Source organism: Neodiprion lecontei, chromosome 3 (assembly GCF_021901455.1).
Source record: "Neodiprion lecontei isolate iyNeoLeco1 chromosome 3, iyNeoLeco1.1, whole genome shotgun sequence".
NCBI classification, from domain to species: Eukaryota; Metazoa; Arthropoda; class Insecta; order Hymenoptera; family Diprionidae; genus Neodiprion; species Neodiprion lecontei.
The window spans coordinates 4,156,892-4,184,167 of NC_060262.1; the positions used below are offsets into that span (position 1 = coordinate 4,156,892).

Genomic DNA, 27,276 nt, shown 5'->3' on the forward strand with positions numbered 1-27,276 from the left:
TTTTTTGGCAAAAAACTTTTGGTCTCAGATTCGATTTAAACGATCCTTATCCGACCAATTGGACCCTCAGGAACTCAGAAATCGCAGCGAAAAGAGCGTAGGACCAACAGGAGAGAAATGGCGAGCGAAAAAGCACCTGCTGAAAAATGTCGAAAATTCAGGTTCTGGTTTTTTGGCTGTAACTTTTGATGCGTTGATCGCAGCGTATTGGGACTGCGCCCAATCGATTTCTCTCGCAAAATTACGTCCGATCAGTGCTACAATTAATTGGTTCCAGCACCTTTCAAAATCGCGAAAATTTTCGCCAAAAATGGAAAGGGGTTAGCCTTACTTTTTTTTTCGGCAAAAAACTTTTGGTTTCAGATTCGATATAAACGATCCTTATCCGACCAATTGGACCCTCAGGAACTCAGAAATCGCAGCGAAAAGAGCGTAGGACCAACAGGAGAGAAATGGCGAGCGAAAAAGCACCTGCTGAAAAATGTCGAAAATTCAGGTTCTGGTTTTTTGGCTGTAACTTTTGATGCGTTGATCGCAGCGTATTGGGACTGCGCCCAATCGATTTTTCTCGCGAAATTACCTCCGATCAGTGCTACAATTAATTGATTCCAGCACTTTTCAAAATCGCGAAAATTTTCGCCAAAAATGGAAAGGGGTTAGCCTTACTTTTTTTTTTGGCGAAAAACTTTTGGTCTCAGATTCGATTTAAACGATCCTTATTCGACCAATTGGACCCTCAGGAACTCAGAAATCGCAGCGAAAAGAGCGTAGGACCAACAGGAGAGAAATGGCAAGCGAAAAAGCACCTGCTGAAAAATGTCGAAAATTCAGGTTCTGGTTTTTTGGCTGTAACTTTTGATGCGTTGATCGCAGCGTATTGGGACTGCGCCCAATCGATTTCTCTCGCAAAATTACGTCCGATCAGTGCTACAATTAATTGATTCCAGCACTTTTCAAAATCGCGAAAATTTTCGCCAAAAATGGAAAGGGGTTAGCCTTACTTTTTTTGTTGGCAAAAAACTTTTGGTCTCAGATTCGATTTGAACGATCCTTATCCGACCAATTGGACCCTCAGGAACTCAGGAATCGCAGCGAAAAGAGCGTAGGACCAACAGGAGAGAAATGGCGAGCGAAAAAGCACGGGCTGTAAAATGTCGAAAACTCAGGTTCTGGTTTTTTGGCTGTAACTTTTGATGCGTTGATCGCAGCGTATTAGGACTGCGCCCAATCGATTTCTCTCGCAAAATTACGTCCGATCAGTGCTACAATCAATTGATTCCAGCACTTTTCAAAATCGCGAAAATTTTCGCCAAAAATGGAAAGGGGTTAGCCTTACTTTTTTTTTTGGCAAAAAACTTTAGGTCTCAGATTCGATTTGAACGACCCTTATCCGACCGATTGGACCCTCAGGAACTCAGAAATCGCAGCGAAAAGAGCGTAGGACCAACAGGAGAGAAATGGCGAGCGAAAAAGCACCTGCTGAAAAATGTCGAAAATGCAGGTTCTGGTTTTTTGGCTGTAACTTTTGATGCGTTGATCGCAGCGTATTGGGACTGCGCCCAATCGATTTCTCTCGTAAACTTACGTCCGATCAGCGCTACAATTAATTGATTCCAGCACTTTTCAAAATCGCGAATATTTTCGCCAAAAATGGAAAGGGGTTAGCCTTACTTTTTTTTTGGGCAAAAAACTTTTGGTCTCAGATTCGATTTGAACGATCCTTATCCGACCAATTGGACCCTCAGGAACTCAGGAATCGCAGCGAAAAGAGCGTGGGACCAACAGGAGAGAAATGGCGAGCGAAAAAGCACGGGCTGAAAAATGTCGAAAACTCAGGTTCTGGTTTTTTGGCTGTAACTTTTGATGCGTTGATCGCAGCGTATTGGGACTGCGCCCAATCGATTTCTCTCGCAAAATTACGTCCGATCGGTGCTACAATTAATTGATTCCAGCACTTTTCGAAATCGCGAAAATCTTCGCCAAAAATGGAAAGGGGTTAGCCTTACTTTTTTTGTTGGCAAAAAACTTTTGGTCTCAGATTCGATTTAAACGATCCTTATCCGACCGATTGGACCCTCAGGAACTCAGAAATCGCAGCGAAAAGAGCGTAGGACCAACAGGAGAGAAATGGCGAGCGAAAAAGCACCTGCTGCAAAATGTCGAAAATGCAGGTTCTGGTTTTTTGGCTGTAACTTTTGATGCGTTGATCGCAGCGTATTGGGACTGCGCCCAATCGATTTCTCTCGTAAAATTACGTCCGATCAGCGCTACAATTAATTGATTCCAGCACTTTTCAAAATCGCGAATATTTTCGCCAAAAATGGAAAGGGGTTAGCCTTACTTTTTTTTTTGGCAAAAAACTTTTGGTCTCAGATTCGATTTAAACGATCCTTATCCGACCAATTGGACCCTCAGGAACTCAGAAATCGCAGCGAAAAGAGCGTAGGACCAACAGAAGAGAAATGGCGAGCGAAAAAGCACCTGCTGAAAAATGTCGAAAATTCAGGTTCTGGTTTTTTGGCTGTAACTTTTGATGCGTTGATCGCAGCGTATTGGGACTGCGCCCAATCGATTTCTCTCGCAAAATCACGTCCGATGCGTGCTACAATTAATTGATTCCAGCACTTTTCAGAATCGCGAAAATTTTCGCCAAAAATGGAAAGGGGTTAGCCTTACTTTTTTTTTCGGCAAAAAACTTTTGGTTTCAGATTCGATTTAAACGATCCTTATCCGACCAATTGGACCCTCAGGAACTCAGAAATCGCAGCGAAAAGAGCGTAGGACCAACAGGAGAGAAATGGCGAGCGAAAAAGCACCTGCTGAAAAATGTCGAAAATTCAGGTTCTGGTTTTTTGGCTGTAACTTTCGATGCGTTGATCGCAGCGTATTGGGACTGCGCCCAATCGATTTCTCTCGCGAAATTACCTCCGATCAGTGCTACAATTAATTGATTCCAGCACTTTTCAAAATCGCGAAAATTTTCGCCAAAAATGGAAAGGGGTTAGCCTTACTTTTTTTTTTGGCGAAAAACTTTTGGTCTCAGATTCGATTTAAACGATCCTTATTCGACCAATTGGACCCTCAGGAACTCAGAAATCGCAGCGAAAAGAGCGTAGGACCAACAGGAGAGAAATGGCGAGCGAAAAAGCACCTGCTGAAAAATGTCGAAAATTCAGGTTCTGGTTTTTTGGCTGTAACTTTTGATGCGTTGATCGCAGCGTATTGGGACCGCGCCCAATCGATTTCTCTCGCAAAATTACGTCCGATCAGTGCTACAATTAATTGATTCCAGCACTTTTCAAAATCGCGAAAATTTTCGCCAAAAATGGAAAGGGGTTAGCCTTACTTTTTTTTTGGGCAGAAAACTTTTGGTCTCAGATTCGATTTGAACGATCCTTATCCGACCAATTGGACCCTCAGGAACTCAGGAATCGCAGCGAAAAGAGCGTAGGACCAACAGGAGAGAAATGGCGAGCGAAAAAGCACGGGCTGTAAAATGTCGAAAACTCAGGTTCTGGTTTTTTGGCTGTAACTTTTGATGCGTTGATCGCAGCGTATTAGGACTGCGCCCAATCGATTTCTCTCGCAAAATTACGTCCGATCAGTGCTACAATCAATTGATTCCAGCACTTTTCAAAATCGCGAAAATTTTCGCCAAAAATGGAAAGGGGTTAGCCTTACTTTTTTTTTCGGCAAAAAACTTTTGGTTTCAGATTCGATTTAAACGATCCTTATCCGACCAATTGGACCCTCAGGAACTCAGAAATCGCAGCGAAAAGAGCGTAGGACCAACAGGAGAGAAATGGCGAGCGAAAAAGCACCTGCTGAAAAATGTCGAAAATGCAGGTTCTGGTTTTTTGGCTGTAACTTTTGATGCGTTGATCGCAGCGTCTTGGGACTGCGCCCAATCGATTTCTCTCGCAAAATCACGTCCGATGGGTGCTACAATTAATTGATTCCAGCACTTTTCAAAATCGCGAAAATTTTCGCCAAAAATGGAAAGGGGTTAGCCTTACTTTTTTTTTGGGCAAAAAACTTTTGGTCTCAGATTCGATTTGAACGATCCTTATCCGACCAATTGGACCCTCAGGAACTCAGGAATCGCAGCGAAAAGAGCGTGGGACCAACAGGAGAGAAATGGCGAGCGAAAAAGCACGGGCTGAAAAATGTCGAAAACTCAGGTTCTGGTTTTTTGGCTGTAACTTTTGATGCGTTGATCGCAGCGTATTGGGACTGCGCCCAATCGATTTCTCTCGCAAAATTACGTCCGATCAGTGCTACAATTAATTGATTCCAGCACTTTTCGAAATCGCGAAAATTTTCGCCAAAAATGGAAAGGGGTTAGCCTTACTTTTTTTGTTGGCAAAAAACTTTTGGTCTCAGATTCGATTTAAACGATCCTTATCCGACCGATTGGACCCTCAGGAACTCAGAAATCGCAGCGAAAAGAGCGTAGGACCAACAGGAGAGAAATGGCGAGCGAAAAAGCACCTGCTGAAAAATGTCGAAAATTCAGGTTCTGGTTTTTTGGCTGTAACTTTTGATGCGTTGATCGCAGCGTATTGGGACTGCGCCCAATCGATTTCTCTCGCAAAATTACGTCCGATCAGTGCTACAATTAATTGATTCCAGCACTTTTCGAAATCGCGAAAATTTTCGCCAAAAATGGAAAGGGGTTAGCCTTACTTTTTTTGTTGGCAAAAAACTTTTGGTCTCAGATTCGATTTAAACGATCCTTATCCGACCAATTGGACCCTCAGGAACTCAGAAATCGCAGCGAAAAGAGCGTAGGACCAACAGGAGAGAAATGGCGAGCGAAAAAGCACCTGCTGAAAAATGTCGAAAATTCAGGTTCTGGTTTTTTGGCTGTAACTTTTGATGCGTTGATTGCAGCGTATTGGGACTGCGCCCAATCGATTTCTCTCGCAAAATCACGTCCGATGGGTGCTACAATTAATTGATTCCAGCACTTTTCAAAATCGCGAAAATTTTCGCCAAAAATGGAAAGGGGTTAGCCTTACTTTTTTTTTGGGCAAAAAACTTTTGGTCTCAGATTCGATTTGAACGATCCTTATCCGACCAATTGGACCCTCAGGAACTCAGGAATCGCAGCGAAAAGAGCGTGGGACCAACAGGAGAGAAATGGCGAGCGAAAAAGCACGGGCTGAAAAATGTCGAAAACTCAGGTTCTGGTTTTTTGGCTGTAACTTTTGATGCGTTGATCCCAGCGTATTGGGACTGCGCCCAATCGATTTCTCTCGCAAAATTACGTCCGATCAGTGCTACAATTAATTGATTCCAGCACTTTTCGAAATCGCGAAAATTTTCGCCAAAAATGGAAAGGGGTTAGCCTTACTTTTTTTGTTGGCAAAAAACTTTTGGTCTCAGATTCGATTTAAACGATCCTTATCCGACCGATTGGACCTTCAGGAACTCAGAAATCGCAGCGAAAAGAGCGTAGGACCAACAGGAGAGAAATGGCGAGCGAAAAAGCACGGGCTGAAAAATGTCGAAAACTCAGGTTCTGGTTTTTTGGCTGTAACTTTTGATGCGTTGATCGCAGCGTATTGGGACTGCGCCCAATCGATTTCTCTCGCAAAATTACGTCCGATCAGTGCTACAATTGATTGATTCCAGCACTTTTCAAAATCGCGAAAATTTTCGCCGAAAATGGAAAGGGGTTAGCCTTACTTTTTTTTTTGGCTCAAAACTTTTGGTCTCAGATTCGATTTAAACAATCCTTATCCGACCAATTGGACCTTCAGGAACTCAGAAATCGCAGCGAAAAGAGCGTAGGATTAACAGGAGAGACATGGCGAGCGAAAAAGCACCTGCTGAAAAATGTCGAAAATTCAGGTTCTGGTTTTTTGGCTGTAACTTTTGATGCGTTGATCGCAGCGTATTGGGACTGCGCCCAATCGATTTCTCTCGCAAAATTACGTCCGATCAGTGCTACAATTAATTGATTTCAGCACTTTTCAAAATCGCGAAAATTTTCGCCAAAAATGGAAAGGGGTTAGCCTTACTTTTTTTTTGGGCAAAAAACTTTTGGTCTCAGATTCGATTCAAACGATCCTTATCCGACCAATTGGACCCTCAGGAACTCAGGAATCGCAGCGAAAAGAGCGTAGGACCAACAGGAGAGAAATGGCGACCGAAAAAGCACGGGCTGAAAAATGTCGAAAACTCAGGTTCTGGTTTTTTGGCTGTAACTTTTGATGCGTTGATCGCAGCGTATTGAGACTGCGCTCAATCGATTTCTCTCGCAACATTACGTCCGATCAGCGCTACAATTGATTGATTCCAGCTTTTTTCAAAATCGCGAAAATTTTCGCCAAAAATGGAAAGGGGTTAGCCTTACTTTTTTTTTTGGCAAAAAACTTTTGGTCTCAGATTCGATTTAAACGATCCCTATCCGACCAATTGGACCCTCAGGAACTCAGAAATCGCAGCGAAAAGAGCGTAGGACCAACAGGAGAGAAATGGCGAGCGAAAAAGCACCTGCTGAAAAATGTCGAAAATTCAGGTTCAGGTTTTTTGGCTGTAACTTTTGATGCGTTGATCGCAGCGTATTGGGACTGCGCCCAATCGATTTCTCTCGCAAAATTACGTCCGATCAGTGCTACAATTAATTGATTTCAGCACTTTTCAAAATCGCGAAAATTTTCGCCATAAATGGAAAGGGGTTAGCCTTACTTTTTTTTTTGGCAAAAAACTTTTGGTCTCAGATTCAATTTAAACGATCCTTATCCGACCGATTGGACCCTCAGGAATTCAGAAATCGCAGCGAAAAGAGCGTAGGACCAACAGGAGAGAAATGGCGAGCGAAAAAGCACCTGCTGAAAAATGTCGAAAATTCAGGTTCTGGTTTTTTGGCTGTAACTTTTGATGCGTTGATCGCAGCGTATTGGGACTGCGCACAATCGATTTCTCTCGCAAAATTACGTCTGATCAGTGCTACAAATAATTGATTCCAGCACTTTTCAAAATCGCGAAAATTTTCGCCAAAAATGGAAAGGGGTTAGCCTTACTTTTTTTTTGGCAAAAAACTTTTGGTCTCAGATTCGATTGAAACGATCCTTATCCGACCAATTGGACCATCGGGAACTCAGAAATCGCAGCGAAAAGAGCGTAGGACCAACAGGAGAGAAATGGCGAGCGAAAAAGCACCTGCTGAAAACTGTAGAAAATTCAGGTTCTGGTTTTTTGGCTGTAACTTTTGATGCGTTGATCGCAGCGTATTGGGACTGCGCCCAATCGATTTCTCTCGCAAAATTACATCCGATCAGTGCTACAATTAATTGATTCCAGCACTTTCCAAAATCGCGAAAATTTTCGCCAAAAATGGAAAGGGGTTAGCCTTACTTTTTTTTTTGGCAAAAAACTTTTGGTTTCAGATTCGATTTGAACGATCCTTATCCGACCAATTGGACCCTCAGGAACTCAGAAATCGCAGCGAAAAGAGCGTAGGACCAACAGGAGAGAAATGGCGAGCGAAAAAGCACCCGCTGAAAAATGTCGAAAATTCAGGTTCTGGTTTTTTGGCTGTAACTTTTGATGCGTTGATCGCAGCGTATTGGGACTGCGCCCAATCGATTTCTCTCGCAAAATTACATCCGATCAGTGCTACAATTAATTGGTTCCAGCACTTTTCAAAATCGCGAAAATTTTCGCCAAAAATGGAAAGGGGTTAGCCTTACTTTTTTTTTTGGCAAAAAACTTTTGGTTTCAGATTCGATTTGAACGATCCTTATCCGACCAATTGGACCCTCAGGAACTCAGAAATCGCAGCGAAAAGAGCGTAGGACCAACAGGAGAGAAATGGCGAGCGAAAAAGCACCCGCTGAAAAATGTCGAAAATTCAGGTTCTGGTTTTTTGGCTGTAACTTTTGATGCGTTGATCGCAGCGTATTGGGACTGCGCCCCATCGATTTCTCTCGCAAAATTACGTCTGATCAGTGCTACAATTAATTGATTCCAGCACTTTTCAAAATCGCGAAAATTTTCGACAAAAATGCAAAGGGGTGAGCCTTACTTTTTCTTCATTTTTTGGGCCGAAAATTTCAGGTCTCAGATTTGATTCGAATGACCCTCCCCTGACTAACTGGACCCCCAGGAACTTAGAAAACGCAGCGCAAATAGCGTGTCTTCAACAACAGAAAATTTACTAACCATACCGTGTGTTTTCAACGTTCAACTGCAGTGCGCAAAATAATATATTTATTTTTTCCTCCGAAGATCTTGTCATTTTCATCTGACAAATTACAAAGCGGCCTGCTCTTTTCCTCTCGACTTACATAGCCGAAAAGATCCTCGCGTTTGCATTTTTTTGCCCGATACGTTGAGGAGTAATTGGACTTCCAGGAATGTAAAAAAGATATGCAGATTAACAGCTGAGAAAATACTTTGAAACTCATCTGTTTCTTGGCTATCAGATCGGATCCACCGATACATTACTCTCATTGACTCTAGACTGCGTACATCTAATCTTCCCCGCAAAATCACATCGATTCCATGCATCAAGCAAAGACTTTGGCTATCATTCAATCACGAACAAAATTCGGCCATCAAGAAGCAAAGAAGTTAGCCTTACATTGTTTGCAATTTCTGGACTGAAAATCTTCAACCTTCTAGTCGACTTCGTTCAGATCAATCCGACGCTTGTGAATGCAAAACGGATAACTGGAACTTCGTCGAGTCACTATCTGAGAAAATGCGAAGGAAATTTCAGGCATTTTTTTTTCTCTCACCCTCACTTGAAAGACTCATAAAAGAGCAGTAATCTTGTATTTTCTTTAGCTTCTTTTTCTCCAATGATTGCATCCATAAATCTGGTGTCATAATATTGATAAGATTTATCAAGGGATACTTTGTCCATGGAGTGCCATATTTCAGGTGTTTACATTTCATTTTTTTTAAAGGAAATGAGTAAAGCTTTTTGAGTGCGGTTTTTTTTGTTGCTTTTATTCATGATATACAACACGTTAAAAAAATTTTTTTTGAAAAAATAAACCAAAATGGTGGCCCTTGCAGCTCCGTGAAAACACGTCCTCAAAACGCTGGAGGTAAACGGCTGACATCACTGCCCCCTCTTTGTTGATCTGAAACACAAATTCCAAGCATATTATCAATGTGTGACCCTCTGGTCATGGAATGACGGATGCGTTTTTCGTTTAGTACAAATTTCGGAAAATGGCGGCAATTAAAAAAAAAAAATCTAATTTTCGCGTTATTTTTCGCATAAAAAGATAAATAATAAATGCAAAAATCTATCTACCGAAAAAACGATCCGTCATTCCGTGAAGACATATTTTCTGAGTATGCTCTTCAAATTTCAGGTCGATATGTTATTTACAGCGGTCAGGAGAATGTCAGCGATTTTTAAAAACGTGTTTGCGAGAAAAACGCATTCAAAGTTTTGTAATGTGTTCACACAAATGTGTTTATATTTACCGGTAATCGGCAATGCCTGGTCCATAGAGGCATCCCTCCTCTTCTTCTAGCTGCTCATGTTGAGCCGCTAACATCTCCCGTTGCTCAATCCGGGCCTTTTTTGCTGCGTTGGTCACCTGCCTCTGCTGAGACGGTCAGAGCGCGCTGACCGTGTCGACTTCAAACGCGTTTAAAATATCGTAAACGTTCGAAATCCGGGAAACGCTTCGACAGATTTATTTCCACTTACATGTAGATTAAGAATACGTAATAAAAAAAAAATCGATTTTTTGAAAATTTCAAGGACAAAGCCTCCCTTAATCGAGACCTCAAATGCCTCAATGTTAATTTCTTATTTGGTCACATTTGACTAGCATCTGACAGATAAGAACAGCAGTACAAAGTGCTGCAATCTAGTTATCGATAAAACGATCGACTGGGCCACTCGTCTCTACGAGTACGTACAGGTTTGCTTCACTAGTTTTTTGCCGATTTATACAGTGAATCGATTCTGACTATAGTGTTGTTAGCATTATATAATAAAGATGCAACACGAAATCACATTGTTCGACGATGAAGTAGCAAATCTCGTTAAGAAACACCTAACCAGACCGGATCATCAAGGTTACATAAAACTGGATGGAATTACTTTACCGGGGCAATTCAGAAAATTCGTCAATACCATAGACAACTTTGAAGTTCGCGATGACGATATTTGGGTCTGCAGCTTTCCACGGACGGGTGAGGACGCAAAATCTATCAACTAGCCGGGATGGTTGTCATTTCTTTAAAATTGTTGCAACGACATTGCTTTAGCTTGGCGGTACCTAATTAAGAGCTATCTACACTGAGATAACTATATCGAAGTGTAACGCCTACGACTATGTGACAGCACTCGATCAGTGCCGTGTGTGTTCTTTCAGGTACTACTTGGACGCAGGAAATGGTTTGGTGCATAGCTAACGACTCGAACTTTGAGAGAGCCAAAGTTCTTCTCAATGACAGATTTCCATACTTGGAGTAAGTTGGAAACAATGAAAAATCATCAATTTGATAATTAGAACTGACCCGTTTCGCCGATTCTAAGCTCTTCTCTTGAATTTAATTTTGATTTTGAGTCAGTTCGATACACTGAGAGAAATTTTTAGTTCCGGTTACCGCTCAGTCCTTAACTATTTTCATTTTTTACCACAATCGAAAAATGTAATCCTAGGTAGAAAATGAAAATTAGTTTTCTAGCCGTTACCAGAAAGTTTACTATCCGTTACTATTCTTTCTCATTACAATCACTGTTACTATATTTTCTTGTAACCGTTGCGAAAATTTAATGCTTGTGCAACAATAAGTGACGTTGAAGCCTTGTTTAACTAAAAAAGTAGAGTAAACCGAAGAAACTGATTTTGCGTTGCGATTACCAACAAGGATCGACGATAGCGCAAAATGGTTACGCGTACCTCGTTTTTCGTAATACCAACAATATTCAAGCAGTTTTTTTAACGATACCAGTTTTACTGAAATGTTCTAGACACTATAACAAATGAAATTTTTCTCAGTGTACATTTATCACAGTTAAATCAATAACATCAATCTATAACATTCGGTCTGACTGCAACACATAAAAATAAATTTGTTTCCTCCCTCCAAACAGGATATCTGCTGTGATTGGCGGTCCGAAACCATTGGATCATGGTCCAATCTCTGACATTAAGGTGCCAGAACACGTGATCGACAGTATCGGATATTGTCAAAAATTGCCCAGTCCCAGATTCATAAAGACACACCTTCCGTTCAGTTTACTTCCTCGGCAGCTTAAGAGAGGAGAAAAAAATGCCAAGATTGTATACGTTTCCCGAAATCCCAAGGACACGTGCATTTCTTATTTTCATCACGCCAAAGTATCCGAAGGGTTTAAAGGGAGCTTCGAGGATTGGTGTGATCTCCTTATTAAAGACGCAGGTTTGCAAATAATTACTTCCCACGTTTCTTCAAATCGGATAACCTTTAACTTCAAACTCGATTTTAGTTATGTACGCACCTTTCTGGAAACACGTGCTTGGTTTCTGGAAGCAGAGAATCAACGACAACTTCCTATTCCTAAAGTATGAGGACATGAAAAGGGTGAATTCACTGTTTTTGTGAGCCTTATCTTACCGTGGACAAGAATCAATTATGCCTTTAATACTGTCCATGCCTTCCACGTCCAGCTTGCATCGCATAGTATGAGTAATTCTCAATGTCTCTTTTACCCAGGACTTGCCGTCGGTAATAAAAAGAACCGCAAAATTTCTTGGTAAGAACTTGACCACCGATCAGGAGTCGGCTTTGATCCAGCACCTGAGTTTCGATAGCATGAAAGTGAACCCAGCTGTGAACAACGAGGAAGTCACAGCCGTTATGCAGAAGTTAAATCCGTCCGAAAAAAAAGGAGAGTTCATAAGGCGCGGAACGACCAAACAGTGGATAACCGAAATGACACCTGAAATCGTTCAGCAGTTTGACGATTGGACTCGGGAAAATTTGAGGGGTACTTATTACTCCACTTCTGAATAACAGGTCTCAGCTTGTTTATTGGATGATGCGATAAAGGATATTGAATAATATAAGACAAGGGATGTCAATTCCTCGGCACAAGCGATAGCTTAAAAGAGAAGACAACAAGAAACATGTATGTATAATATATGTATGTAAAATTTTCTTTGTTGAAAAAAAAAAAAAAAAAAAAAAAAAAAAAATTCTTTCAGGTCATAGTAAGTATCTTTGTCAAATTATTTTATCGTTAACCAAATTTGTACCAATATCAAAATAGCTATAAAAAATTTAACATTTATTACTGTGAATAATAAACTTATTTATAGAAAACAGTGTCAAGTTAATTGTCATTGCAAATGTTAGCTGGAAAAATCACAATGGAGTTCATGAAAACTTTATACTCTATTGACAATCGTGTCCAAATAAACTCGAGCGTTAATCAAGTTAACGAGTTCAGCACTATTCTGCAACCTCACTCATAACTATTCACAGTTGTTTCCAAGGATGTCATCCACGTATTCTGCCAAGCCTGAAAGACCCTGTGTGTTTGTCGATGAACGGTTAGTCTGTAGTTCGACCATTTTTGTTGCGATAATGGAATTCCGAGATGCCCCTTCCGTCGACGGTGCCGTTGACGCGATAACGAACGAATCGTTCGACCATCCTTGCCTCCCAGTTTTTACCGACAAAGTGTATCGATTCGTACTCAACGTTCACTTGAACGTTGTACACCTTTTCACCTGCAATTTTGCAACATACCAATGTTGTATATCGACTGTTCCAAGTTCGCAGTATTCGGCACTAACCCGCTTTAAAGGTGAATGCATGATCCTTCGGCGCAGTTCCGTTCTCGCCGTGCTGATATAACTTCAGGTCACACCATTCCAACGGGTGCAGAGATCCGTCAGGTTCGTATACGTAACCAGCCTCCAACCTTCGGGGAATAACCGTTGAAAATCATTAAACATCGTTAAATTCTAGCCGGGGACGTATTATTCACTTTAAAAATTACTCACGTGGAACAGGTGCAGGGTTGGCAAATCACGCCAATCGATGCCATGGTCCCATCTTCCAGAAAGAGCATGTGAAATATGTACCGATGCATCAGGGTCCAATCTCTCTTGAATCCTACGGAAAATTAATCGATTCGGATCGAAATTAATGTGGATCAATTGAATAAGATCCCCGATTAATTGCAGGAGAAAACAAAGATGGTTTATGAACACTTTACCGTAACTATGATCCCTGAAGGCTTGACCTTCGAATTCGTACACCTTTCCTTCAATATTGATATTAGCTTTCAAACTTCCCATCTGCTCATAGTGCGTCTGGTGTGCTCTGGAAAAATTAATATCAGTAAGAAAATTGTATTATAGATTGTATCGTGCCTTAATTTTGTTACTGGTCTACTAGTTCACCGGTTAGGATTCGTTATTTGAAGTTTTAACAGACTCACGCCTTGAGGCTGTCGAAGTATTCCTTACTCCAGTCTTCACGCGCAATCGCCCTGCATGTTGGAGCTATCGCCAAATCAGTATCGAAATCAAAAAACGGAAGATCACTGCGCCAGTCAGCTTGAATTTCTACGTTGCTGGATTTGCCCGGTTCATTTTGGAACCTAAAATTTCATAAATGATTTTTTTTTTTATTACAGGTTAATCTAAAACTTAGGTTCGTTTACTTACTAAAACGTTTTTTTTTTTTGTATTTTAAAAAGGAATTCGATTCACGTGATTCGAAATGTGAAGCTGAGATATAATAATTACAAGATATTATTGGTCGGCACAAAAATGCAATTACCACATGGAACCGTTGTACTCGATACGCCAATGTTTCATCGGTACGATTGGGGTAAAACGAATACCCTCGGCGCCGAATTCATTTGGCTTTGCACCGTGCAGTTGAGTACTGGGAATTCTTTTACTACAGAGAAGACCCTTTCCTGGAACCTGAAATAAAAGTTTCAGAAACTAAGGATGACAGAAAGATTACAAAACCAACACTATGGCCGAAAATTAAATTTATCATTGAAAAGCTGATGCTTGTCCGTAGAAATTTTATTTCCTTACACGGACTATTACTATTTTTTATTCTCCACAGCAATGGAAAATATGATGTACTTGAGAAAAATATTTTACATCAATTACAAAACCACACATATACTACTCACCACAAGGTAAAATAATCCATTGACAATGCCATCGTGTCGACGCTCTGAGCCCCCAACTAAGTAATATCCCTCTTTGTTTGTTGCCATAAAGAAGACCGCGTCAAATGCCTAAGGATATGAGCAAATAATTCTTTGACTGTCTTAATTGTTGCAATTAATTATTTTTATAGTATTAGTTGTGGAAACAGAAGGCAGCTGTTCGTATACCTCTGTATGTGAGGACAGTTGTTGAGCCTTGTCCATTTCTTCTGGGGTTGAACGTGATTTCATGCCATAACCGCTTTGCCGGAGTCTTGAGCCAAGTTTTCCGAACACCTGCGATTTAATTGGTAATAAATATAGTTAAAAATCAGAAAATCTCATGATTCACTGACTATACATGTATCGAAGTAAAGATAAAAGTAAAGGAAAATTGAATCAAATTGAATGTCAGGGTGGCAACAATTTTGCTCAAATAAAATTACCTGATCTTTCCTTGACTTTTCCCAACAAAAAAAGAAATTTTCTGACCATTTCCGGGCTTACCGGGTTTTCCGGTCTGTCGCCACCCTGAATGAGTGGTATGTATATATATTATAATACAATACTTTAACTACCGATAGCATCGACGGTACGTTAACTTACCCTCCGAGAATTTAAAATGCACCAAAACGCAAGGTACTTGAGGTAATACCATTTTCCGGGTTGCTTGTACACTCCAAAAATCGGTTCAACATTTTCTAGTTTGAGATATTTGAATACCGCGAACAGCAGAGCTGCTAGTAAAAGCGAACAAAGTACCATCGTTGGACGGACTAAGCGGGACTGAAAGAGACGCTACTAACTAAGCGTTATCTTCGGGTATGTATAATTAATACCGCTTATCTCATACTTCTGGCAGCACTTGAGCAGAAATGAGATACAATTCAGCCGATAACGGACTGATATTACATTTGGATAATTCGTATATTCTATTGACTGTATTTCACGTGCGAGGTATGATAAACACGTGTTCAATAGATGTGTATTCGTTTTTCGGCGTTAGAGAATCTCATAAGATTACACATTATCGTGATTAGATTCAGAGAAGAAATATGCCTAACTGAAAATGAAGTTTCATTTTAATATTCCAATGGTACGTTATAAAACAGTTATTAGTGAAGCATAGGTATTATTTACACCAATATTGAGCAATTGAATCAGATTTTTCCATTTCTCAAAATTTATTATTGAAATTTACGCGCCAAGCGCAAACTTCAGACACCCAATGATTCACGCACCCGAGTGAATTTCGCAAGCTGAACTTTCATATTTTAGGACACGGACGAAGGTAGAACCGTGCTTGAGCTGTTCTTGCCTTTATTTTTTTTCACATGAAATAACGTTTGGTAACTGGAGATTCTTGGAAATAAACGTACATCCGAAATAAAATCGCAAGTGTGTCGAAGGCGGCCATCTTGCGATGGCATACAATTTAAGAAATTAATCCATCGAATCCACAACTTTTGTTTACCGGTGCATGTCAGATGAGACGCAATGTGTTTAGAAGATATGACAAAAAAGGGTGCGTGAAGTATTTGACAAAATGCATATTACTTGAATATAATTACATATGTAACCGTTGTTAATGTTGTATTAATTATATGATTGTATACACGGTACAACAGACAGTCAAAATGAAATAAGTATCCGTCATTGTGAATGAATGATTCCTGAATTTTCTTCAGTAAGCAATTCGTATCAATACACACAATTTATTGTTATAATCCTATGCTCACATACACTTCAATGTTCTTAAACACTAAGCATCTATACCTAAGAAAATCACCATCGTTATCTATAAATTATGATTGCATGGTGCAAAAACTTATTTAGCACTAGTAGATCGTAATTACAACGAACTTTAAACGTTTCTTAACATTGAAATGTCAGTTTATCCGTCCATTCGCTTTCTACTTATACATAGTTTTGTTTCTATAAATATGAAATACGACCATTGCGGTAGACTAAAATTTACGTTTCTATGCGGGGGAAAGAAATAATTTAACGAATTTATCAAAAAATTATTATATTTTCACATCTTACTTATCATTTACTGCAATTCCGTTCATCTTGTAACGATTCGTGGTGATGCGGACTGTTATGATACTCTATTGGAGATAATTTAACAGCTTTTTTGTAGCTAAGTAGATGAATAATTAATAATTCGCAATTGAAATGTAATTACTCGCGTAACGGTAACTTTCTATTTTATTCGTAATGGTCAATATCATAACTGCCCGCTAAATTTATCTGATAATAACATGCAGCAGTTTAATATCTACGACGCGCCAAGTTTTTTATTTGTTCGTTAACGTATGAAAATCAAGATGTGGTTTTCACTGAATCTGTCCGATTCGGTTTTTATACCGGTGGTGAAATCGATTTTCATAAATAAACATCAAATAACCTAATAATTGCTTTTTTTTCTTTCAAAAATTTACAATGAAACTAGTTCTTTTTTCCTCGCTTCAAAATTCAAGCGTCGATATGCTCTAGATTAAAAAATCGTTTTTTATTGCGAAAAAAAAACGAGAGAAAAAAAACAATAGTTCAAACATAAATAAATTTTCTCGAGTTCTGACACACTATTGTTACAAAATTTCTTCTTTTTCAAATTGTAGAAAATCCACAATTTTACTCCAGCAATTTGAAAATCATATCTGGTATATAAATTACGTAAATATAAATCAGTCATCAGACCCCGCGGACCGCTTCGCCTTTCTCTGTCTCGGACTCTGTTTTGGAGTTCTTGGAGATTTACCTGATACAAAAAATTATCGAATGAGCATGAGATAACATTAGAAATTCAACAAAGCAGTCAACCTTAATACTCAATTAAAAAGTTAATATTTTTCAATAATCCCCGAAAATCAAGTGAGCATCTGATTTTCAGTATTTTAAATACTTACTTAGCCTGTTGAGAGTGTCTTTAGGTAGCCAGTCATAGTCAACGTTGTTGGGGTTAGATGTGCCCATTTCAACAGGTGCTTTACGACCGGAAGAGAATCGCGATTTACGTCCAAAGGAAGACAATAACTGTTGGCCGCCAACGAGTGTCAATATGACACAAGCTGCCAGGAAGACATAGAGGAACATAGTTTCACCATCAAGTCCTTCATCCAATTCGATAATTTGTATCGTTTCATTGTAGACTGCATCAGTGAAGCCTATTCCGTTCTGAAAATTGAAAGAATCACTTTTAGCCATCAAAATACAATAAAAACAAAAAGTGTAGTCAAGTTTTTACTTCGTGTTTATCAAACTAGTTGTATCCGTTATATACTTACAGCATCTCTGTAATTGAGATTAATGTTGAGCCCAAACGGTCTGCCAGCAAATACTTCAGACGGTATGAAAGAGTAAGCTACAGTAGCTTCATGGTTTGGCTTTACTACTTTGTTATATGTAATTGTGGAAAAATTTTGGATGTAGAAGTTAAAGTCCATTGGATAACGGAAAGATGCATCGACAGTGTCTATGGTGAAATCAACTTCACCCTTGTTTGTGAAACCAACAAGGAATTCAACCAAAACACCGGCTGGTAGTTCTGGAATATGGAAAAAGCAGAACAAACATTACAGTAAGAATAATCATAATAATAATAATAATAATAATAGTAAAAATAATAATAATAATAGTACTAATAATCACGATTGAGTGGAAAATTTTATAGGAAACTTTTTGACATCTGTACCAAACAGTTTTACTTTATTGTACAAATCGTCGAACAATGTATTCTCGATCAACTTACCCATCGACGCAGGAGAAGAGACAACTGGTTTTGTGAAAAGGATTACAGTTTCAGCATCAGCTGATGCCTTTGTTGTTTCTCCCTCCATCTCATCATCAGTAATAACGGTTCCATCGTCTGCTTCAATGTCAATCGCGTCGCCATCGATCTCATCTTCCTCACCATTCACAAATAACAGTCCTGAAATGTTTGAGATTTTGAAATTCATATCCATCAATGTTCCCAAATTTTACTGAATTTGGTAGCTCTGTGCTTAAAAATTTTTTAATGCCTTATAACTTTTTTTTTTTTAATTAAGAATTAGGATGAAAAAATAAAATAACTCTGACGGCAAATTGTAATCAATTTCTAACAATAAATGTGGCATTCTTTTGTCAAGAATGTTTAAAATTTGAATAAGAAAATTGAGAAATGGTTAGTAGGTCACAAGGTGGGTCACTGAGGATGGCATCAGCATTTTTATTTGCAAGACTGATTAGTTGATAACTTTAGACACACGTTACAGTTCAAAACGATAGTGGTAGAGTTATAGGTTGACTTTTGTCATAGCGAAACTGAATATTGCATAAACGTTGTAACATATGGATTTGAAGTGATTAGCTGCATTCGTTGATAAGCAAAAGCATTTGACATGTTAAAATTGAAAAGAAAATTTTTTGAGTTGCAACTGGACGGTTCGAAGACCAGGAACCTCAAATTCTATATTGGTATGAAAATTGGCAACTGGTTATGTGATGAAATGTGGCAAATTCAACGGTGAACAGAAAACTGCTCCGTATTGCGGGGAGAAATAATATACGACTAATTGAAACTTTAGGGAGCTCCAAGTTGACTGATGGTTATCAATTTACATACGGTTGACTTTCGGACGTGATTAAAAATGTTTCGTTCATGCAAACGAGAAAGGAAATACGAAATATGGGAGTGTGAAGTAAATTAGTGAAAGCAAAAACTGAGAAGTTGGACAAGAGAGAAGTATAATTATTACCGTTATTAACTGTGAGAAGTGTGGCTGGAAATGCCAACAGTATCAATAAAAAGAAATTTTTCATTTTGAATGTATTTTATTAGATTTTTTCACCCTCGACACGTAATTCGAATAGCCACAATTTCGAGATATAACTACTCTCCGGTGTTCCGGAATGGTAACTGAATACAATCTCACGTTCCGGTACCGCGTCCCCACAACAAAATCAGCTACGTGGAAGGTCAACACTTCATTCGGGAACCGACAACGTGGAACAGAATCTGTCACGCGGCATTACGACTCAAATATTAACTTGGTCGGGCTACTCGAACTTTTCCGATGACGCGTCTAGGTGGCGCTGAAACATCGAACGGATCGCTAATCTTGGGATACTTCGAACCGCACGATTTGATTGAAAAATTGGGCTCTGTGCACTTATACCAAGTTAATGTTTTCCTTTAAGATCGTAGGAAATATATTTCTACGTAACAGATCATCCGTCAAACGTCATGACAAAATAAGAAATGAAAATGCTGCCGCATTCGAAAAAGATCGATAAACAAATCGACTGAACTCTGCCGGTAACAAAGTACTTTGAAAACTAATTCATGCACAGGAATGAAAACAAGAACATAACCATTAGAAAACGGAGCATCGGATGCATTGGAAAAAAAGAAGAAGGAAAAAGCCAGTACTTCTTGGAAAAAGTAATATCGTTCTAGGTATTTTTATACCCTACGGTTAAAAATGCCGACGACGCTAGCGCCGTTACCGCACCTCCGGGTCAGCGGTCTGTTTAAGAAGCTTTTCCTAACCAGTTGCACAGGCCTTCTTTCGCCGTGTGTGTTCACCGTGCAGAGTGGGTCACACGGACAGCTCGTGCCGAGGTTATCGGCGGTGGTGTGAAACCGAATGATTTGGTTTGGATTTTGAGATGGAAAATTAAAGCTAGATTATTATTCATATAGAAAATATGTGTGTTTTGTGACAGTATATTAACGTACGGCTGAATAAAGCTATAGAAAAGTATTTTATAATCATGTGTGATCATGTCTGGGAGCCTCTAGCCGAGGTTTACATCGCTGAGCAAAATCAGTTTTCTGACCCTGATGCTTACATCTATTGTTTGTGCAGCCGAGTCTTCATAAAGTAAATAAATAAAAATCAGCCAATATCTATTAACGACAATGTGACGAGTCCGGATTATAGCATCTAGATTATATTATTTTCATTTTTCTCTACTGATCTGTACGTGCTATGTGCATTATAGAAAAAAAAAACGAGTATATATTCTCTCACCATTATTGATTGGCACATTGACAGCTGACCTAACCTAACCTCACCCCTGAACCTAACTCCCCTAAATTAGCCTAACCTCACCTTACCTTACCTCATGTTACTTTTCATTGCAATCATTAAATTGAGCATGACTTGTATTGTTAATTTTTTGAGAAGGAATCCGGAGCATTTTACGGTATTCACCACGGAAGATGCTAGCGAAGATGAAGATGTCGAGGGGGATCGTGTTGGCGAAATGTTGGACAACCAGAAACGAAACTTGGCCGATAGTCAATCGATAGGCAAACATGACGTAAGCATACAATATTATCTTTCGTATCTCATATCACATTGTTGAGTCGTAATTGACTTTTACGATCCATATCTTTTGTTCGTAATGACGTTTCTTATTGCACCGTTATCAGCAAGTAACTTTCGTCACTTCCAGTCAGCTTTCGCTTCAGAAAAGTTACATGAATGACTGGTTTTGTTACGATCGTAAGTCTGCTCTGAGCAGATCTACAGTTTCGTTCCAGTTATGTATAATGTAATTCTTATATTGATCCTTCAATGATATTAATGGGATTATTCTGCATATGAAAAAGGTGTGACAGTATTTTTTTAAACACAAGTCCTAAAATTATTCACATAATATTAAACAACTGTAATGTAAGAGATTTTGGTAACAAGACCAGCTTTGTTTTTATAAAATTTTGAAGATAAATACGACGAATACCTTGTATAAGAATCATGGGTGAGGAAATAAATTTAGCAGCTTTACTGTATGTGATTACCATTGAACGTAAAGGATATTCAGAACAATCTGACCAATTTTAGAATTGTTATTTTGATTAAAACCATTGATGTTGGCCTGATAAATTTCTACTCAGTCAATGATCATGTTTGACATTGATATATTTTATATCTTTGAATTAGGTATAAAAAAAAAAATTTTTTTTACATTCCCCTAGAAGAAATACAATCAATTTTGAGTTTTGTTATTCTGTAATTGATCAAGAATTTCTTGAAAAAACTACTGAACTTCTATATATTCAATCAGGATGAGAAATGATTACATAATCATAAAATCTCCAAATTTCAATAAATAATCTATAGTCAAGGAAATATGTTATTCGCAACACGCAAACACCAACTTGGAATCATGACCAGAGTAAAAAATATAAATAATTTTTTGTTAAATAGGAAGAACCATTGAGTTGTTATTGCAGTGCTTCGCACACGGACAATAATTACTCAACAGACGAACATGATTCTGTTCGCGACTCGTCTCACCGACCACCGGCATCGTCTTTCCCCCAGAAGTTTGGTTTGCATCAGTCTGATTCGGGCGCGGATTTATCGGAATATCACGATTATCACGAAGCTAAAAGTATTCAAAACCTATTCGCAAATTATGGTAAAACCTTCAGCAGCGGAGATGCGGACGACGTCAAAGAGGATGAGAATGCATACGAGAGAATGGAGCGCAAGAGTAGAATCTTCAGAATGTACAGGGAAAGTGATGATGAAAACATGAGTTTGGGGGCTTTGCAATCTGATATGCACAATGGGTGCCAAGTTTCATCATCAAATACCAATCTCTACTGCCATTCAGAGATGAGGGATAGCCAATCGTTAAAAATGGAGGATGGGTCCGATCTCGATAAATGTCAGACCGCTAGACTGAGCAATGATTGTCCAATATCAAAAACGGATGTTAGCTCCGATCCACAAAGCAAGTGTTCCAAAATAATCAATTCATGCAGTCAAGCGGCTGCCTTAACTGTGATAAAACGTGATAGCTCAAATTATAGAAGCGAAGTAGAGGCATTGTGGGGAAGATTCTGGGCGGAAAATGGGGAGCAGATAATTTGGGCATCTTGGATAGAGAAATATGCTGATTACATAAATCCGGATTACATGCAGCAAAACCAGCTGCCGATAAAGGGCAATTGCGCCAATGGACAGAAGCAAAAAACCGCCTCAGAAGCCTTCCCAGAGCAAAATACGTGTTTTCCAAATCAGGCTCACAAAAATTGTGAAATAAACCGTTCCAACTTTGAAGGAATATTCAGTAAAACCATAAACGACCCAAGCATAATGGATGTCAAATGTGTAGCAGATGATAGCACCAATTTTCCATTTCAAGATACAAACAAAATAAGCATAAACCACAACGAAGCCGATGAGAACAGAAAGAAACTGATAAACCGCGAGTTATCTCCTGACATAGAAGAAGGCTGGAATCCTCTGAGTCCGTTCAGCATGGAGGAAAGTTACAACCAACCGTCTAACATGGAAGACGAACGACTGATAACGACGTCTCGATGCAGTTCCATCAGCGAATCAATCGCCAACACAAATGCAACGACGGACTCGATGACCGACGTGACTAAAATGACCATAACCAGCTCCAGCTGTGATTCAAATTCCATTCAATCTTCCAGCTTGTTCAGTTCAACTACCAGCTCGATAGAAAGTAACATCACAAGCGGTAGCTCAGAAATTGAAAACGAGCCCGGAATGGAAGATACCGACAGGTATTGGCAGCAGTTGTGGAAGGAGCATTTTCAGGAACAGTACTGGCAGCAGTGCAAACTGTTCGTCGAAAGGTACGACCAGCAATTGGCGTTGCACATCGAGATCAATGTTCACCCGGAGGGAAAAGATCGATCAGTAGACACAACCAATGTCGGTAAACGTTACGTGAATAGCAGCGAAATCGAAGATTTGGGAAACGAAAGAGAAGAGAAGCAGAACTGTGACGCGCAAAGACAGGAGGAATTCATTCAGGCCAAAGAATCAAAGGATATTAATGAGAAGTTGTATCCAAATGCGATAGAGAATAGAGTAAATTCCAGAAAGAAGAAAATGATCATGGAATCCGTTGGAACGCTTATGCAAAATTTAACCATGCATTGCGATGAGACTCAACCTGCCAATGATGGCGACGCACAGGATAATTCTACAACCAAAGGCAGTGATCACAGTCAGAGCACACTGGTCAATAGTGATGTTTCTTCAACTACGCTTCAGAGTACGCCACCTGCCGACATTCTGAGAGGTTTGTCAAGCGCGAGCGATGGAGACCGGCCAAATGACGAAAAACCAACGACGTTAAAAAGATGGTGCGTCCAAATGTTATCAACAAGTAGATAATTATGTGGAAGAGGTGAAGCAAGAACGATTTTTTTCATTTTAGCATTCTCTGCTAATGTTTCAGTCACGAAGCCGATAACGACGAATACAGCGAGGGCTTAGAGACGGTTAAAAAAGCCTTCTCCCTGATGGGCTACACGTTCAATAACGATCAACGACAGACAAAATTACAGGGTGAAGTTGTGTACAGGAAGCGCAACATTAGATTACAGAACAGACAGCTCAAAATTAAATTCAATAGATCTAGGCCAGTCAACAAGCACACATATTTTGATGACAATGGGGAGGAGGTTACAAATACTTTGGACAAGGTAAGTTCATTCTTTGCAAAGCAATTGGCACGTGCTGAATGATTTTCTTATTCTTTTTTTTCATTTTGTATTATTACAAACAGCTGATTCTCAATGATATTTCGCAGACATTGCAAAATTTGGCATACCTTCCAACAAAGACCACCGCAGAACCGGTCTTGAAGACAAATGACAGAGGGTCTTACACAACGCTGTTTACCTCAAGTTCGGACGAAGAGTGCGATCAAAAGTTTGCATCGAAATTGCCTGTTAAACGTCTCCTGTTCAATAAACCAAGCACAAGCTCTATCGATTCAAAAATCGGTATAGACGACCAAATTGTAGGCACACTCGACCAAAACACCACGCAGAGTTGTGAGAAAATTTTGCCCAATAGTGAAACAGTCGAATATGCGGAACTTGTCAAGGAATATGATGTCAATAATTTGGCGAATGCTGGTGAAATTCAACAATCAAATCACGAGGGCTATGATTCAATCAAAGAGACTGATAATGTTGAAGATGCTGCACCAACTAAAGATTACAACGAAGATAAAAATCTGAGTAAGAATGTTTCCATGGATGTGGACGCCAAATTTCAGGACGATGTTTTTGAGGGGAAATTTACCGACGACGATATTGCTAAAAGGATACAAAAAAAGAAAAAACGAAAGCAGAACAAACGTAACATTTGTCTTCCTCCCGAAGTTGCCGGTGACAGAACATTGATGAAGTATTGGGTTAAACGATATCGTTTGTTCACCAAATTTGATCAGGGTATCAAACTGGATAGTGGTGAGTAATTTTCTGAAGCAAAAAACTGCGGTTGTATTAGCAATTAATTTGAACATTTCCGTTTGTTGCAGAAAGCTGGTTTTCCGTCACGCCGGAAAAAATCGCTCAACATATAGCCGAAAGATGCAGGTGTGACACGATCATAGATGCTTTCTGCGGAGCAGGAGGAAATGCTATCCAATTTGCCTTAACTTGTGAAAGAGGTACGGAGACACTCGGTGTTCGATACTTTTATCAAAATTAACAACTGCCGATATGGGATATGCAAAGCTGATTTTAAGTATATTTCAGTAATCGCGATAGACATCGATCCAGTGAAGATACAGCTTGCTCGTCACAACGCGAAAATTTACGGCGTCGAGAAAAGAATAGAGTTTATCGTTGGTGATTATTTGCAACTTGCTCCAAAGCTGTTTGCCGACGTCGTGTTTCTTAGTCCTCCATGGGGAGGTCCGAAATATTTAATGAATGAAACATTCGACATTGAAAAAATATTGGCACCACTTGGCGGAACGGCATTGTACAATACATCAAAAAGCATAACTGAGCATGTAGCTTATTTTTTGCCTAAGAATGTTGACACCATGCAGGTAAGAATCGTTCAATAAATCACCCGTCAATTGTCAGTCAGTTTCTTATGCGGTGTGTTTCGTCTTGCCAGCTTGCAATGTTAGCCGGTCCAGGAGGCGCCGTAGAAATGGAACAAAATTTTCTTGACAAACAGCTGATAGCCTTAACTGCTTACTACGGTGAATTGATTAAGGAATAAAAGAAAATGTGATAACACCGGATTTGTGTATCAGGAGACACTATTTAAAACAATTATCTATTGTTTTAAGTATCGTCAAAACGCCTTCATGTGGTTTGTAAAAAGTATTCTCTACCCATATCTTGAAAAACTTTAATATGTGATTTCGGTCGAAGGAAGAATGATTATATCTACAACTTTAATTCGTATCGCTTTACATAGTAAGTACGTTACGTTTGAGTCACGAATTGCTCTCCAACTTTTATAATAGAATTCAGCACAAAATAATCAATTTGACATAGGATCGTCGTCTTCTACCTGAATAATGTAGCAGTTCTGATTGCTAAGTGTGAGATTCACAGATTTATTCCAAGGAAAATTGCTTCCTTCTGAAATTCGAGACTCATTTTTTTAATTCCGTTTTAACAACTTGATTTTTTATCCTCAGTTTAGGAAGAGACGAGAATCGAGGAGATTAAGCACAAAGATTCCGAACAATCCTTAATACCTTTCCTTTTTTTACGAATTGAGTTACCTCTGAAACTGACAGTATATTTGATCGCATTAGGGGTTCTTTTTTATATTAAATATTTGGATCAACGATTGGATTTGTTTTATATTATGGCTAATTACAATATGTCTTCAAATTAAATTTGAAGTTGGTTAAAATTTTTTAAGAGTGAAAAGTATAGGGAAATTAAGTGTGATGGAAATATTTCCGAAAAAGTGACCAAAATATAGATTAACTTCACTTCATTTTGTATCACCAAGAATCTGAACTGAACCAATGTTTCGCTTTAAATATTTTCTATTATGCTGCCATTACAAACGGATCGGTGTTTTTTATTTGTATCTACATTACAAAAATTTTTTTCTCACTCAAATACAAGTTGTCTAATTGTGAGATGAGTTACTGAAGATTAGTGATCAATTTAAACGATTAACTTTATTGAAGTTTTAGTTACAGATTTCTACGAAAATTGAATGCTACCGTTTACTATCTATAATGTGCGCATACAGTATTTAATTCGCATAATAAGTGATATTACGTTGACGCAATCACGAATTTCAGTTACACATTGAAAGAAAATATTTCCAATTTGAATGCGGCACAAAGAGAAACTAACGAGTTTAAGAAAATTCACTCGATAAACACTCATATTTTATGCATTTAAGACTAATGTAATCTAGTTCTATTGTATTATACGTATTGTTTGCACTGTCAGGTTATTTAAAAACAAGAATAAGAAAAAAAAAAAACAGTACTAGAAAAAACTAAATGTAACGAAAAATATGAAAGAAAAAGATACGAATGTGCCTACTATTTTGGTTTGTATCATATTGACTCTTCTTTACATATTGTTCTATTCAAATAAAGCTGAATTTTCATTTTCAGATCAAATTGTAACTATGCAGTTGTAATTGTATATCAATAATCCGCCTCTCCCTGATATAACTATTGTATAACGATGTACAGAATAAATGTACATACATTCAAACTTCTCAAAAGATAGCCCGCTTTCATCAACCTCTGGAACGTATCCGAATTTTGTGATAAAATTTTCGCGTATACATATGAACGCAACTTACTCTCTTGAGTCACACATGGACACCATTTTCATATGTTTTCATTACGAATCGGTAAAAAAAATTCCGAATGATTAATTAAGTAGACGAATATTATTGGTATATACCTTTAATAAAAATATGTCCACAGAAAATAAATCTGCAAGTCGATGTGTCAATACATTTTTAGACAGCTAAAATTGAATGTGAATCGATATTAACGAGCGTGTATCAAATTGAATTATAAAATAAATGAATTTGAATTCATGAAATGTCAAAAACTAACGTATCGTTCAAAGTCCAAGTTGTTCGCATACCCAAAGAGAAAAACGTATCACGTATAAATTCGAGGAAATCTACACTAATTATATTTTTTAAGAGGAATGACCATTACCCTTTTCGTCCATGATCTGCCCCGCATTTATCGCCAACATTACTTCCCCCCTCCGGTTACAAATATAATTGTGATTAGTAAGGAATTATTATTATTATTCCGTAATATAGCACGCGACTATGCATCGGTGAGTGCGACCAGTTGTAACGGACGATACGTAAGATATATTTGTAAAA

General features: G+C 38.8%; 4 protein-coding genes and 1 long non-coding RNA gene across 7 annotated transcripts; 2 read left to right on the top strand and 3 right to left on the bottom strand.

Annotated features, from left to right (window-relative positions):
• Window positions 1-9,020: 9,020 nt before the first annotated feature.
• Window positions 9,021-10,234, bottom strand: LOC124293691. The gene is made up of 3 exons (XR_006903567.1): window positions 10,115-10,234; window positions 9,454-9,610; window positions 9,021-9,101 (listed from the first exon to the last, which is right to left on the bottom strand). It is a non-coding gene; the product is annotated as an uncharacterized LOC124293691 (long non-coding RNA).
• Window positions 9,868-12,138, top strand: LOC107219297 (luciferin sulfotransferase-like). The gene is made up of 5 exons (XM_015657490.2): window positions 9,868-10,173; window positions 10,356-10,452; window positions 11,081-11,388; window positions 11,456-11,550; window positions 11,683-12,138. Exons 1-5 carry the CDS (start codon window positions 9,978-9,980, stop codon window positions 11,980-11,982), a joined length of 996 nt encoding a protein of 331 aa, XP_015512976.2. The 5' UTR covers window positions 9,868-9,977; the 3' UTR covers window positions 11,983-12,138.
• A 40-nt stretch (window positions 12,139-12,178) lies between these two features.
• LOC107219278 lies at window positions 12,179-14,939 on the bottom strand. The gene is made up of 9 exons (XM_015657465.2): window positions 14,756-14,939; window positions 14,339-14,446; window positions 14,132-14,239; window positions 13,762-13,910; window positions 13,418-13,579; window positions 13,193-13,299; window positions 12,978-13,089; window positions 12,768-12,895; window positions 12,179-12,701 (listed from the first exon to the last, which is right to left on the bottom strand). Exons 1-9 carry the CDS (start codon window positions 14,912-14,914, stop codon window positions 12,523-12,525), a joined length of 1,212 nt encoding a protein of 403 aa, XP_015512951.2. The 5' UTR covers window positions 14,915-14,939; the 3' UTR covers window positions 12,179-12,522.
• A 905-nt stretch (window positions 14,940-15,844) lies between these two features.
• LOC107219287 (translocon-associated protein subunit alpha) lies at window positions 15,845-19,139 on the bottom strand. Its single transcript, XM_015657477.2, has 5 exons — window positions 18,892-19,139; window positions 17,904-18,083; window positions 17,440-17,699; window positions 17,062-17,329; window positions 15,845-16,913 (listed from the first exon to the last, which is right to left on the bottom strand). Exons 1-5 carry the CDS (start codon window positions 18,953-18,955, stop codon window positions 16,840-16,842), a joined length of 846 nt encoding a protein of 281 aa, XP_015512963.1. The 5' UTR covers window positions 18,956-19,139; the 3' UTR covers window positions 15,845-16,839.
• Window positions 19,140-19,712: 573 nt separating this feature from the next.
• LOC107219314 (trimethylguanosine synthase) lies at window positions 19,713-26,548 on the top strand. 3 transcript variants are annotated; one of them, XM_015657511.2, is made up of 8 exons: window positions 19,713-20,019; window positions 20,323-20,461; window positions 21,352-23,276; window positions 23,372-23,618; window positions 23,726-24,392; window positions 24,464-24,595; window positions 24,684-24,982; window positions 25,054-26,548. In XM_015657511.2, the coding sequence occupies exons 1-8, from the start codon at window positions 19,910-19,912 to the stop codon at window positions 25,159-25,161; spliced, it is 3,627 nt and encodes a 1,208-aa protein (XP_015512997.2). In that variant the 5' UTR covers window positions 19,713-19,909; the 3' UTR covers window positions 25,162-26,548. The 3 variants fall into 3 exon arrangements, with proteins under 3 accessions (XP_015512997.2, XP_015513005.2, XP_046590064.1); XM_015657519.2 differs by having other exon boundaries at window positions 20,326-20,461; XM_046734108.1 differs by lacking the exon at window positions 25,054-26,548 and having other exon boundaries at window positions 24,674-24,926.
• Window positions 26,549-27,276: the final 728 nt, after the last annotated feature.